Source organism: Arvicanthis niloticus, chromosome 9 (genome assembly GCF_011762505.2).
Source record: "Arvicanthis niloticus isolate mArvNil1 chromosome 9, mArvNil1.pat.X, whole genome shotgun sequence".
NCBI classification, from domain to species: Eukaryota; Metazoa; Chordata; class Mammalia; order Rodentia; family Muridae; genus Arvicanthis; species Arvicanthis niloticus.
The window spans coordinates 26,298,150-26,313,157 of record NC_047666.1 but is presented as its reverse complement, the minus strand read 5'-3'; the positions used below and the strand labels follow the sequence as shown (position 1 = coordinate 26,313,157).

The 15,008-nt window shown below is 47.2% G+C and overlaps 1 protein-coding gene across 4 annotated transcripts in view; it reads left to right on the top strand.

The window, feature by feature from the left end:
* Nucleotides 1-15,008, top strand: part of Anxa4 (annexin A4) — a 56,416-nt gene that overhangs the window by 25,854 nt on the left and 15,554 nt on the right. For all 4 annotated transcript variants that reach the window (XM_034512239.2, XM_076940048.1, XM_076940049.1 and 1 more), the window contains exons 2-7: nucleotides 1,521-1,567; nucleotides 5,386-5,473; nucleotides 8,785-8,879; nucleotides 11,408-11,521; nucleotides 12,509-12,599; nucleotides 14,099-14,178. In XM_034512239.2, coding sequence (XP_034368130.1) covers nucleotides 1,565-1,567; nucleotides 5,386-5,473; nucleotides 8,785-8,879; nucleotides 11,408-11,521; nucleotides 12,509-12,599; nucleotides 14,099-14,178 — 471 coding nt within the window. In that variant the 5' untranslated portion in view covers nucleotides 1,521-1,564. The remainder of the gene's footprint in view (nucleotides 1-1,520; nucleotides 1,568-5,385; nucleotides 5,474-8,784; nucleotides 8,880-11,407; nucleotides 11,522-12,508; nucleotides 12,600-14,098; nucleotides 14,179-15,008) is intronic.

Genomic DNA, 15,008 nt, shown 5'->3' with positions numbered 1-15,008 from the left:
TGGTTACAGTTCGCTATGGAGTACCTTGAAGCCAAGCATGAGATGTTAGACAAACTTGTTCTCATTGACGTTTGAATTTCACACAGTTGTTACATACCAGGATTATATCATCTTCCTCCCGTCCTCTTCCTCCTCCTCCTCTACTTTGGTAATTGTTTGAAAATGACTGAAGAGGCAGATCAGACCTCAGATAGCATGCGTTTTGCTGATCGCTGCTCTGTATTATTTTCCCTGTTGTATCTTTATCTTACCAGCATCTGAAATCATCTTTATTTTTTTGTCAATCCTGGTTGACCAGAAGCTCACTGAGAGAACGTGTACTCGAATGAAGGAGTTTATAACTCCACCAGTCCTAGCTAATAAAATATTGCTTTCATCTGCATTTTATTTTTGGTGTGTGTGTGTGTGTGTGTGTGTGTGTGTGTGTGTGTACCATCAGTGAGTGGATGCCCTTGCAGGCCAGAGAAGAGTATCAACTGGAGTCACAGATGGTTGTGAGCCACCCAACATGGGTGCTGAGAGCTGAACCCCAGTCCTCTGCAAAAGCAGTAGGCACTTGTAACCACTGAGCCATCTCTCCAGACCCTTGCTTTAGTGAAACAGTGATAATGTTTAGTTTTGTTGAGAGAAGCTGTTATTTGAATTTTTTTTTAAGATAGGGTCCTAGGCAGCCCAGGCTGGCCTTGAGCTCACAATTCCCCTGCCTCAGCCTCCCGAGTTCTGAGATTACAAGCATCTTTCACCCAGCTGATTCTACAATTATAACAAGTTCCCAGATATTCTAACCACTGGTTCCAGGATGACTCTGTGGATGTTGAGATGCCTTGTCCAGATGAGATTTTTGCACCCACGCTTTTCTGATGAAGGAGGGGCAGTGGAAACTGAGGACATATGTGAATTTGTGAGGGATCAATTACAGGAAGTCTCTCTACTCCTGTCATGTTACAAGGACAAAACAGCATCTGAGGAATGAACACATTCCAATGCTGGGTGGGCTGTCAAGACACACAGATAGACATCTGCACATATGTATGTAGACCTACATGCAGACACATGCATGTACACAGATGCAGATACACAATACACACCTGTATGAATGCACACACAGGTACATGTGCACACATACGGGACTATCTTAAATAAATATCACAGTTTCCTGATTCAGATGGCTCATCTCTTCGTGCCCTGTTCTGACCTGCAGTAGTGTTTTAACTAAGAACCTCTGTGTCCTGAGTGTCAGTAACAGTACTTCACTCCAACAAGGCAACATAAGAGCTGTAGTGTGTCTCCAAAACAGAAGAGCTACCAGGAAGCACGTTGTTGGCATAATAAACTCAACCGCTCAAATCTTTTCTTTAATGATTAGCCTGGTCCAGGAGCTCTGGCTCCCGCACAGGTGACCTTTTGATGAAATCATGTATGTTTCCTCTTGGCTCAGCTTCGTGCAAACATGGTACACTGACTAACGATTAATACCACATCACCAGTCACAGTAATTTCTCTTCTGCTTCTCCCCCCAGGAGCTTCTGCTGGTGTGACTGAACTCTGGACGTGAGCTACAGCCATGGTAAGTGCCTCACCCCACCTGGTGCCAGCCACAGGCAGGCACAGAATGTGTACTTAGGTGGTTTAAACGAAACTCTGTTCAGCAGAGGGCAGGAAGCCATGATAAGGCAGTATCTGTCTGTCTGTCTCTCACTGTCTCTGTCTCTGTCCCCCCCCTCTCTCTCTCTCACACACACACACACTCTCTCTCTGCCTTTCTCTGACAGGATCTCTACATAGCACTGTCTGTCCTGGAACTCACTATGTAGACTGTGGTGATTTGAAACTCACAGAGCTCTGCCTGCATCTGCCTCCCCAGTGCTAGGACGAAAGGCTTGCACCGCACTGCCTAATCTGGCCTTTTCTTCTTCTTTCTCTTTTTTTCTTTCTTTTTTTAAAATGTCATTTGAATTTACTTCAGAGTGGTAGCTTGACCCTGAAAAGGAATTCACAGACTCCCTCACATTTCTAACATCCTGAGAATATAGAAACAAGGGATGGTTTTCTCTCTGCAAGACAACTTTCCATTTTAGAACACTGAGACGAATTCAGAGGAAAGCATGCTCTAACACAGGGGATCCCTCAGGACAGCCCCATCATCTTCGGCACACCAACATGGATGTTTTCTTTTTATTTTGGGGGCGGAGGACATATGCCATCTGTGTGGATGTTAGATGACAGTTTTGTGGGATTAGTTCTCTCTTGTCTTCACATGGGTCCCAGGGATCAAACCCTGGTCATCATGCTTAAGTGGCAAGAACTCACTGAACCGTCTCGAGCCAACCCTAGAGAGGTGCTTCTTAGCAGTCCCCAATTGCCATCTGCCTCATTGACAGCTGTGGTTGGGTTTCCTTGCACTTAGTGATCTGATCTTTGGCACAGACCCAGGCTTGAGTCCCTTTGAGAGTTCTGGTAAGTTCAGAATAAAGGTAGAAACTCCTCCGGGCTGCCTCAGACTGGTCCATCTGCTCTCCCCACTCAGAGGTTCTGAGTAGGGAGATGGCTGAGTCACAGTGTGGACCCTGCCCTCTCCCTCTGAGCACTGCTCTTCAGGGCACCTGTGTGGCTGCACCTGCTTGCTTTTCAGTGCCCAGCGCTATTCATCGTCTTATACGCCAACCCTTCGCATCTCCTCGCCTTCCCTGTTACTGTAACGGCAACGGCGTTTCCTCGGTTGTAGCATGGCCTACTTCTTGTGTTCACTGGTTCCTTTCTATGTGATTGCCTTAGACAGGGTGACTGTTGCTGTGATGAAACACCATGACCAAAGCAACTTGGGGAGGGAAGGGTTAACTTGGCTCACAGTTCCCTAGAACAGTTCATCATCAAAAGCAGGAACTCACACAGGGCAGGAAGCTGGAGGCAGGAGCTGATGCAGAGGCCATGGAGGGGTGCTGCTTACTGCCTTGCTCCTCACGGCTTGCAAAGCTTGCTATTTTATAGAACCCAGGACCACCAGCCCGGGGATGGCACCATCCACAATGGGCTGGGGCTCCCCTTCGTCAATAACTAATTAAGAACATGCCTTGAAGCCTGATCTTATGGAAGCATTGTCTCAGGTGAGGCGCCCTCCTCTCTGATGACTCTAGCTCGTGTCAAGATGATATAAAAGTAGCCAGCATGGTGATGTTTGCTTTGCTGCCACAACCAGTTTTCCTGGCATGGATGGACACCGCCCCTCCCCATCATCCTTGAAAAGATAATTGTGCATTGTGCCCTAGAATTTAATCAATAAAGACACTCATGAAACTCACAAGGAAAAAAAGCTCCCAACTTTTCTCCCAGAACAAGAAAGAGTTGTGTAGGATGTTACTAGGCAAACGAAACTACCCTTGCGAACACCTCTATTGATCCCTCGTTGGGCATTAATTTTCATCTTATAACAGTGGCGTCTGCAATGCAGTTTAAACTTGAACTCGGTGTTTGAGAACCACCCAGAAACTTTCAGTGCTGGAATTCCAAAGAACCTCAGAAAACGTTGACTCAGAGGCCGAGGTGCAGCTCAGTGGTAGAGCACTTGCCGCATGTGAGGTCCTGTCTACTTTTGCTGGCCCTTGGCTGCGATCTCTGTCTTCCTATGAGGACACCAGCCCCATTGGGCTGACACAGACACACCAACGTGCACTTCTGTAATACAAGTGGAGGCAGAGATAGATGGATCCATTGCTGGCCAATCTCTCCAGAATGAGTTCAGTGAGAGACCCTGCCTGTCTAAAAAACCAAAATGGCCTGGAGAGATGGCTCAGCGGTTAAGAGCTCCTGTTGCTCTTGAAGGGTCCTGAGTTCAGTTCCTAACACCCACAGCTGATGGCACACAACCATTTTCAGATCCAGAGGACCAGATGTCGTCTTCAGGACTTCCTGGGCACCTCCACACAATACATACAAACAAAATCTTAAAGACAAAATGGAGTAGTTGAGAAAACCCCTATGTCAGCCTCTGGCCTCCACATGCACATACACACAGATGCGCACATATGTTTAAAGTAGCTATCTTTACCAGGAGGATGACTCGGTTGCTTGTTGGGCCTCCACCAGCCCTGCTGCCTCCTCCCTCCCTGGTTTGTGTATCTATAGCTGCCCCTTCCTTTGAAGGTTTAGATCTTAAAGAGGAGTGATTTTTATATTTCCCTTCCTGAAACTCGGTGTGCTAGCAGGAACACAGAGGTGGGGTGAGAAGCTGAGAGAGAGGGATCTCTCCTCAGGGACCCCTGAGCCTGCTTGGGTCTAACTAATTTCCTTGCCTTTGGCTAATGACTAATTTATACTCATTTTTTGTCTTCTTTATCTCTACTTCCTCCCACCTGTGTTATTTTGGAGCAGATTCCAGATATCCTATCTTCTACCTGTGAGTCAGAGTATAAAGGTAAAATGTAAGCTGTAGCCACGGTACTGCTATCAGAGAACCTTAGGGCTGACTTCCTGTGTCATAAAACATCACTGTCCAGCTGGACTGACTTCCTGTGTCATAAAACATCACTGTCCAGCTGTCCTGTCGTGACCTTACTCAGATCCCCGTCCTAATAAGTTTTGCCTCTATGAAAGATTTGTTGTTGTGTTTGTTTGGTTGGGTTGGGTTTTTGAGACAGGGTCTCTCTAGCCTAGGCTGGCCTTTAACCAGGTATGTGTCTGAGGCTAGCCTTGAACTCTTGATTCCCTACTTCCCCTTACCAAGTGCTGGAATGACAGGCAAGCAGCACTGTGCAGCAGCTGTCTGCTGACATGTCTTTTTAACCTCTTGAACTTTCCCTTTACCTCTCTTTTCCAATCTCTCTTGCAGCTATCAAGTGAAGAAGCTATATTATTGGTTTGATATTTCTTTGTGCATTATATTTATAGCAAATTGGTTTTGGGTTCTACAGACATGAACTTGACTAAATTCATACTTAATCTTTTTTTTTTTTTTCCTTTTTAGGAGATTGCTTTACAGAAGGTGGTGTGGTTTCTCTTAGACCAGATTCTTTTCATGAGCTTCTGGCTCTTTCAAAGCTAGTGGCAGCCCCAGAGTCATTGAACTAGCCTTTGCTTGGTCTCTAGTGCACCCCCTTCATTGTTGTATAGACAAATGCTTCACAGGAACCGTCTCTCAGCCTAAATGGCAATGCTTCCCGCAGCCCATTGGGATTCTACTTACTTGGTGGCACCTCTCACTCCAGGCTGCAGATGGGACATGTGTTTCTTGGTGTGTTCCTTGTCTGCCTTCCTCAGAGAAGGTGGTGGCTCCCCCAGAGTGAGAGCCTCTCCCTTCACGGTTGCTGCTGTTGCCCTGGCACCTGGGGTAGAGCCTGGGCTTCTGAATGAGCAATCACCTGTCAGTCATGTCATTTTCTGTGCATTCAGGAAACCAAAGGAGGAACCGTGAAAGCTGCTTCAGGATTCAATGCAGCTGAAGATGCTCAGGTCCTGAGGAAGGCCATGAAAGGTCTCGGTAAGTACCTTTCTAGGTGTCCTGAGGGTGGAATGTCAGTCGTGAGAAGGGCACTGTGGGCCCTGGGATTCACGAATAGGTCACCTTTTAGATAAACATACCGGGACATAGCTGAGAATGTAGCTTAGTTGGTAGAGTGCTTGCCCAGCATGCACAAGGCCCTTGGGTTCACTCCCCTGTACTATAAAACAGCAAACAAACAAAATGATGGTAACAGATTGTCTGCTTGGGGACAATTTGGATGGGAGAACATGTTAAGGGTGAGTTTCCTGTTACTATAACAAAATGCCCAGATAACCATCTTAAAAAGGGAAAAGGTTCATTTTGGATCACAGCTTTGGAGATATCAAGTTCACGATTGGCCGGTTCATTGCTTTGGGGCCTGTGGTTAGACAGCACATCAACAAGAAAGTTAATTCAGATAGCTAGAGATTGGGGGTAGGGAGAAGGAAAGAGGGGGGCAGGGGTAAATGATTTATCAGTACATCTCCAAAGCCCCAACTGCTTCCCCTCAAGCTCTACCTCTTACGTTCCATCACCTCCCATCGGTGTCTCTGTCCGGGGCTGCAACCATGACTGTGCAGCTGAGTCGGTGCAGACATGTAGATGGGGGCTGTGTGGGAGCAGACAGGGGTGTCCCCCAGAGCATGGCCCTGAAGTTGTCTTCCCGAGGGCAGATCCAGTTGTACTAGGCGCTGCCAGCCACCCTGGACATATTTCTGGAATGAGGCTTTGCCTGTTGGACATGAGAAGTGTCCTCAATTCCTAGCTATCCCTGAGAGTCTCTTGAGTTTGGTAAAGACACTTGGCAATAAGACCTTGTTTCTCAGCCTTTAGACCTCAGAGGCATTTTCCTTATACTGTCTGCTTGCTGCTGACAGCTGTGGCCAGAGCAGCAGATCTTTGCTAATCTCCACTTTATTAGCCCGGAGGCAGAGGCTTCACAAGCACCTGTTCATAAGAAAAAGGGTGTGGGAGGTGAAAGGATCTAGGGAGGTGACTTCGCCAGGTGATCAGAACCTGTCAGACCTGAGGATTCTGGGAAACAGCAGATACCAACCTCCAGCCATTAGCCTTCACCGTTGACCTTGTCTAAGCACTGTGACCCCCCGCCACCCAACTCTGAACAAATGTCATCCTGAACTTAGGCACTTTCTCACTTCCCTTTTTGTTGTAAGTAGAAAATATGTAGACCCCACCGTCTGCATTTTTTTTTCTTTCTTTTTGGCCCAATTTTAATTCTGTATACTGCAAGAAGAGTATAGTCCAGAGTGTGGAGCAAAGTGTTCAGAATTCCCAAAGCAAGAATCGAGACATTTGGCACAACCAGGCCTGTTGTGGGCTGTGAAGTGAGCTATTGGAGGAGACAAGGACAGTAAAACCTAGTCCTGTCGGTCAGCAGTCTGTGGGCGCTGACTGGTGCTAGTACAGCTAAGAGATGGCTTGGCAGTTACGAGCATTACTGTTCTTTCAGGGTATCCAAGCTCCGTTCCCAGCACCCTCATCAGATAGCTCCCAATACCCTGTAACTCCAGCTCTAGGGGATGCATCTTGCCCCAGCAGATACCTACATACCTACCTACACACACACACACACACACACACACACACACACACACACTTTAAAATAAAATTTAAAAACATCAGATGGACATGGGTAAGAACTCTGTGTGGCTAGGACTGTGGCCCAGTTGGTAGAGCACCCTAGCCTGCACAAAGGCCTGGGTTTGACCCCCACTAAAGGTGGAGGTCAGGCGTTCATAGTTGCAATCAGACTCAGATGCATGGCTCTGCGTTTAAAAAACAAATAAAAAACCCCTCAAACCCACGGTTCACTGAAAGGAGATCTTTCATGTGGGGTCATCAGGCAAACCTTGGAGGTGTAGAACTTGAGATGCTTTTGGGAGGTGGGCTGAGTTTTAATAAATAAGAGAGAATGTGTTTCTGGAAGTGGAGTTGAGCTGAAGCTCAGAGGAGTCACAGTGAATTTGGGAAAAGTTGCAAAGCAGGAACAAGCCAGAGGGGAGATTCTTGAGGTGGCCAGTCCTAAAGGGAGGTCCTAGGGTAGCTACTGAGAAAGCCACAGAGGGGTGGCCAGGAAACCACAGGTATCAGAATTAGGATGCTAAATGAGGGGCTCAGGGTGACTTGCAAACGGAGAGACTGGTGGTCAGGAAGGGCTCCAGAGAGCGGTCAGCAGTGTCGGTAGGAAAAGCAGAAAAATTCAAGAGCAGATTCTGAGCAGGTGTGTGCACACACTGGGGAGGTGGAGGCAGGGGGATTGAAAGTTCAGGATCAACCAGGAAGTGGTTGTGCACGCCTTTAATCCCAGCTCTTGGGAGGCAGAGGCAGGCGGATTTCTGAGTTCGAGGCCAGCCTGGTCTACAGAGTGAGTTCCAGGACAGCCAAGGCTATACAGAGAAACCCTGTCTCAAAAAACAAACAAACAAAAAAAACAACAACACGAAAAGAAAGTTCAGGATCAGCCTGGGCTACATAGGAATGCCCCAAACAAACCAAAAATAGGTAAGCTTTAAGTCTGGCTGCCCTTCATCCTCAGACATCGGGAGAATTCGGAGATCCCAGATAGCAGCCTCTGTAAACCTAGCTGACCACAGGGAGCCATTTTGAGTTTCTGAGCAGGCAAGGATGAGTTATTCTTTTAGGAAAGATAAACCAAGCTACAAAATAAGAATTTAGTTAAAAGGTTTTTACAGATCCTTGAAAAATGAAACCCTGAATTCCTGTGGTAATGCATGGGTTAAAAGAGGGGTGTGGCCATAGGGCTACACCTTGCAAGGTGTAGCTTGGAAGGAAATTTGAATCTGGAGGAAGGTGGGGCATTTAAAAACAAAATAAACAACAACAAAACAAAGGTCAAAGCTGATGTGAGGGTTCAAAGCAGGAAGGGCTCTTCCCCCCCTCTTCCCCCCAGTGCCGAGGTCTGAAGGCTGGACCTGAGAGTTCTGTTGGTCTCCCTGTCCCTCACCTTTTGCTGGATCTCTAAGCTTGTGAAGAATGACAGTGGAGAACACATTTAAAACTCTCTCTCTGCCGCATTTTAGTAGAACAGTTTCTGTCCTCCCCTCCCCTATGCTCCCTAGCTGCTTCTTCCAACAGTCAAAGGGAAAGCTCCTCAAACAATAATTACCCAGCTGTGAGAAGGGTGAATGCCTCCCTGGGCTCTGGCTTCCAGATTCTCTCTTCACATCAAACCTTCAGGCTTCCCTAGGTAACTCCAGTGGGCACAGGGGAGACCTTTTCCTCATACGGGCAAATCCTGACCCCTGCTGTTTCCATCCTGTCTCCAGGTACCGATGAAGACGCCATCATCGCAGTCTTAGCCTACAGAAACACTGCCCAACGCCAGGAGATCAGAAGTGCCTACAAGAGCACCATCGGCAGGGTAGGCCCAGAAGCAGATCCCCTCCCCCCACACTTCATACACCACCCCTCTCCCGGAGCTAGACTCTGAAGGGACCCAACGCCTTAAGACTATCTATGAAGTTAGTGGTTATCAGAGTATAGGAAGACGGTGGGGGAAGAGGAGGAAGAGAGAAGAGGCAGAGAGAAGAGGCATGGGTACTGGGGTACAGTTAGATGACAGCATGAATCCTAAGGCTCTGTAGCATGGTAGGGTGACTGTGGTGACAGCTAACCGAATACTTCAAAATGGAGAGCAGAGAGAGGATTGTAAATGTTCCTCATACAAACAAATAACAACCATCTGAGGCAACAGGTATGCCAGTACTTGATAACCACACGTTGTGTGGAAGCACTCAAATGTCACAGTGCCCCATTAGTAACACAACAACTGACCATCCATTAAAAATAGCGATATAAAATAATAGCTCAGTGGGTAAAGGCGCTTGCCCCTAAGCTTGATGGGCTGAGTTCAACACCTGAGACCTGCCTGGTGGGAGGAGAGAACCAACTCCTCAGAATTGCCCACTGACCTCCACGTGTGAGGTCACAGACACACACACACATACACACACACTAAATAATATAAAAAGAAATATTTGAAAAGTAAATTTAAAGGATATTATTGTAAAAATCAAAACACAGAAATTCTAGACCCTTCACACTCCAGCAAGCAGGGCTTTCTGGGTAATTGCATGTTTTCACTATACCACTTTGTGCTCCCGGCCAGTTGTATGTGCACCAGCCCAGGAGCTATCAAATGGAAAACACACACACACACACACACACACACACACACACACACACACACAAGCTTATCTTTAAAATGCCTTAGCTATCTCAAAGGCTGGGCACTAACCTTCGCCTGCTACCCCAGGCCCAATCAGGGAAGTGGCCAGTGGCGAGTCTCACGTGGTTGAGTGGCTTTATCTCATCCTTCTTCCCCCAGTCCAGACGATTCTGTCACTCCTCTCTGTGTCCTACCCATGAAACTCTCAGTGTCCTGCTCCAGGCCCAGCTATTGCCCATTGGTATCCTTATTGAGAGATCAAAAATCAACTGGTGACAAGGACCTTCAGCATCTGGACATGCAGATGCACAGCATCGGGCACCAATCTTAACACACACACACACACACACACACACACACACACACACACACACACGGCAGCTTATAAATCCAACTGTTCCCCCGCATGTTCTAGATCTTGTCTGAACCCCACCCCACCCCCTTCACCAGAATCATTCAGCCCAGTCTTTCCACACATCACCATTAAAGCAGTGCCAATCCTTCTGCTTCTATATTGAGAACCTTGTCTCTGTACATCGGTGCCCAGTGATACCATGCCTAGTGCATCCATCTTGGAAGATAGCACAGCAGAGAATATTGAAGCTGCTTCTCACAGATGGCTCCAAACTGCTGGTCAAGGTGGGGAGGGATGAATGGGCAGGGCAGAGCTGACTCGATGCTCTCCAGAGCATCTACAGGTGAATTTTGGGGCACTCCTGTAGGGATTGGAACAGACCGTCTCCGACTCTCTCCAGAGCACCATATACTGTTCCCATCCTCAGGGAAACTGAAAGAGCAGTGGCAGATGCGGACAGTCAAGGGAGGTGTGAGCTATACATGGAAGTGCTATATCTACATTACATTATAACTTACAATACACACTTGAGGTTACCTTCAGAACGGAGCTAACCTATGGTAGTCTAAGATAACCAACATTAATAGACTTCTAATTCATCCATCCACTCATTCATTCATTCAATCCACATTTGTGGATTTAACATAAAGATATGCACGATAGAAAGATATATATATATATATATATATATATATATATATATATATATATATATAATGTGTGCATGCATGTACCTATACATGGGCACAGACCCACAAACATTTATACACATGTGTATGTATATACACAAAATCTGGGGCCAGTGAAATGGCTTAATGTGTAAAGGTGCTTGTTGCCAAGCTGAGCAACCCGAGTTCAGTCCCACAGGATACAGAGACCCTTCTCTCTTAGCTTGTCCTCTGACCTCCACACACAAGTAACTGAATGTAATTATCAATTTTAAAAAGAGAAAAGTGGCTATGTATTCAAAAATAGAATTTAATGAGAACAACACAATACACACACATGCAGACACAAACACACACACATAAAATTACACCAAACCAAAACATAATGAGAGAGCTGTCATTGTCTTACAAATCTCAGTAAAATTTGGCATAATGGGAAATAACCACATTGTCATTTGCTGTGCTGTTTGGTTTTGGTTGAAGTCAATAAGTAAAATCTGGTCTTAGTTGGAAAAGCAGGAAGTACTTAACAGGCTTCTGGTGTGACTGTAGACATGCAGATGTGTGACTTAGGAAAATGTCACACTGTGCTTCCAAGAGGGTGAAGGCACAGGACGTTCTTGCCCCGTATTTGTATATGGCGGGCATGAGTGACAATAGTCGCTAGAAGCAGTGCAGACACGTTCTTCTCGCTGCAGGACCTGATTGAGGACTTGAAGTCAGAGCTGAGCAGCAACTTTGAGCAGGTGATCCTGGGGATGATGACGCCCACGGTGCTGTATGACGTGCAGGAGCTGAGGAGGGCTATGAAGGTCGGTGGTCCCCTTGAACTTTGGGTGTTCCCCGTGCACATGGCAATGAGCTGTCCTGCAGAAACATGACTGGCAGAGCTGGACCACATGGCTCAGTGGTTAAGAGTGCTTGCAGCTCTATCAGAGGGCTGTAGCTTACTTCCCAGCACCTCACAACCACCAGTAACACCAGTTTTAGGGGTGTTGACGCCCTCTTCTGGCCTCCTTGGGCACTGCACTCACAGGCAGCTATCAACACGCATGATCTAAAATCTTAAAAAAGTTAAAAACAATGAAGCAAGCAAACAAACAAAAGCCTATGGCCAAACCCTTCTGAGATGAGGGAAGGGAGATGATGGGAAACAGATTTCCCCCTCTGGAAATATACACGGCTGTTGTAATTAAGAAATCCCCAAAATTTGCCGAGCCATTTGTTCCTTCCATGGTGCTGGTAGGACCCAGGTGTCAGGTGGGCAAGCGCATTCTCTATAGCTGAGCTACTTGGCAGCAAGTGACTCTGAGATGCCAGTATGGCCACCCTCCTTTGCTTATCACTAAATACTATATCGAGTAGAAGGTTCTTGGCGAGGCTCTAGAGAATTGGGGAGATAACATCTTTACCAGAACATTCTGACCTTCAGAGAAAGAGAGCAGAGGTCAAAGAAAGAGTGGAACCCCAGAGGGCACAAATGGCACCTAACCTGTTATGACAAACAACAGATGGCTACTGGGCTCTACAATCGTGTATTGTTGTTATAATGATATGGTGAACACACTGGTCTTGGGAGGGACAGGTAAAAGTTAATAGGCCCTGCTTTTGGACCCCAGCTGGCTGCTATTACACCCTGTATTACACCCTGCAGTTTCCTGTCTGCATTCCTTCTGAGTGTGGAACTCTGATTTTAATTAGTAAATGTAATTATGTTTTATTTGTTTAACCATGCATAAAAATTGCACATTAACTTGATCGTCTGGCCCCTGCCATCTCACCTCTGCCCTCACATTTAGGGAGCTGGCACAGACGAGGGCTGTCTAATTGAGATCCTGGCCTCCCGTAGCCCTGGAGAGATCCGTCGCATCAACCAGACTTACCAGCAGCGTAAGTAGCATCCTCCAGGGCCTGGCACAGGTTGCCCAGGACTTGAAAGTAAGACTAATGACTATTACTTCTCAGCTATTAGATTATGATGAGGTTTTCTCCCGTGTATTTTATTTACTTACTGTGAGTTTTCCCCCATATTTGTGGCCTACCTGGGTGCTAGGGATGGAGCCCAGGGTCTCTCACAAGCTAGGCCAGGGCTCTAGACTGTAGCACAGAGCTATACCCCCATCACTACTGAGCCCTGTGTTTTCAAAGTCAGTATGTACTGCTTCTGAGGAGAGAACTGTCACACAGTAGGGTCTCTTACTCAAGTGTTCAGAGCCTGAGACTGAACCTTGGGAGTCTGGAGTTAGAGCCCTGACCCTGACCTCAGCCCCATGAAGGTCTCTAGATTGACTCTGGCCTTGAGTAGTTTATTTTTTGGTATATTAAAGCACACCACAATTTAGTGAAAGAAATTTCCTGGTGATAATTAACTCAATCCTGTGTGTACAATAAAGCTTAAGATGACTACTTCAAAACTCTGTAAAGAACATGTGACATCTTCCATAAAGATATATTCTATAGATTGATTACATGTGATACCTCCCATAAAGATAAGCTCTATAGATTGACAAGTTCATGATAAGGGTCTAGGGAGGATTCCTGTGGTCTCAGCCACACAGAGAGCACAAAGGTCACCAGGCTATTAACCAGGTCTGCTCCCAGCCTTCTGGAAAGATAACAGGTTATACGTCCCTTCCTTTGAGGGAGCGGGTCTGTGTGTTTAACACTCCTGGTCTCCTTGTGCTTATGTGAGCACAAGAACACTCCATGTCTCCCTCACAGCCTCACCCAGGATTGGCCCCCAACCCTGACATCAGCCTCACACAGGATTCAGAGTTGGACCCCTAACCCTGACACCTGTTCCACAGTGGCTTCGGGGGGCTGTAGAAGGTGTTATTCTTTAGGGAGGTCTGTTAGAACTTTTCTGGGGACTTCTGTCCAGTGACACTGGTCACCTTGCCAGCTTCCATTCAGACACATAGTATTTGCATAGCAAAGTCACGGACTGAAGAAGACCAAAGAGGACCTGGGCCCCGCCTTCATCGTAAGATGACAGCCATCACTCCTTCTCACTATGACAAATAAGCATCTGGGTCATGGTTGTTTTAACCAAAGTTGTTTTGTTGTTTGTTCTGTTATTGCTGATGTTATGAGCTAATGGGCTTCACTAGAGTTGCTTAGAGGAGCAGAGGTGAAGGATCACCTACAGGAGCATGGGTAACTTAACCTTACCAATGGTTCCACCACTTCCTCCAACAACCATTAACCACCTATAGATCCTCAGGGAGGGCTGGAGCCTGGCACGGTTCAGATTTTGAAACCTCACTTGGCAGCACCTTGGTCTGTGCTGCTCCAGTGAGCAGGCTGGCTGGGAGGGACAGAGCAGGCTGGAGGGTGACAGCACCGGCCAGGTCTCTGTTCTGAAGTACCCATTTCCAATTTCTTGATAGAATATGGAAGGAGCCTTGAAGAGGACATCTGCTCTGACACATCCTTCATGTTCCAGAGAGTACTGGTGTCCCTGACGGCGGTGCGTGGCTTCCTCGGTCCTGCCTTCTGACTGGGGATGCTGGGTTGATTGGAACGCTCACCTCTGCCGCTCATCCATTCAGTTTCCTCAACGTGGATATCCCCAGGCATCACTCTTGGGCCACTCTGTTCCTATATTGTATTTCTCCTCCAGAGACCCTGGCTAGTCATGTGTGCCCAACCATTTCTTCTGAAACCCTGAACATCATTGGACAGCTCACAACCACCTATCACTCCAGATCCTGGAGATCTGATGCCCTCTCCTAGCCTCTGTAGGCACCTTTGCACACATGGCAACACACACACACACACACACACACACACACACTTTTTTTCATCCTTTTTTTTTTTTTTAAAGAACAACCTACCAAACGGGAGGGCAGTGCCTATCTATCTATCACTCCTCAGTGTTCCTCCAGGGGTTCCTGTGGCCCTCCATGCTAGTGCTGATGTATTTGGGGTTGGTATTGCATCAGCTTCCCAGGTTCCACCTCAGGTCTAGCATTCTCTTGATCATGAAGATTGGTCAGTTAATTAAGAAGGCCAGCTGGGTCAGTGCAGCGGTGGGAGCATGGGGTGTGGTTAGGGTGGGGTCAGTGCAGCGGTGGGAGTGAGTGAGGTGGGGATGGAGTCAGTGCAGTGGTAGAAGGGGGTGGTGTGGGAGTGAAGTCAGTGCAGTGGTGGGAGGGGGTAGAGTGGGGTGGAGTCAATACAGCATTGGGGGTTGGAGTCTGTACAGTGGTAGGGGGTAGAGTCAGTGCAGTGGTGTGGGGTTGGAGTCAGTGCAGTGGTGGGAGGGAGTAGGGTGGGGGTAGAGTCAGGAGCAGTGGT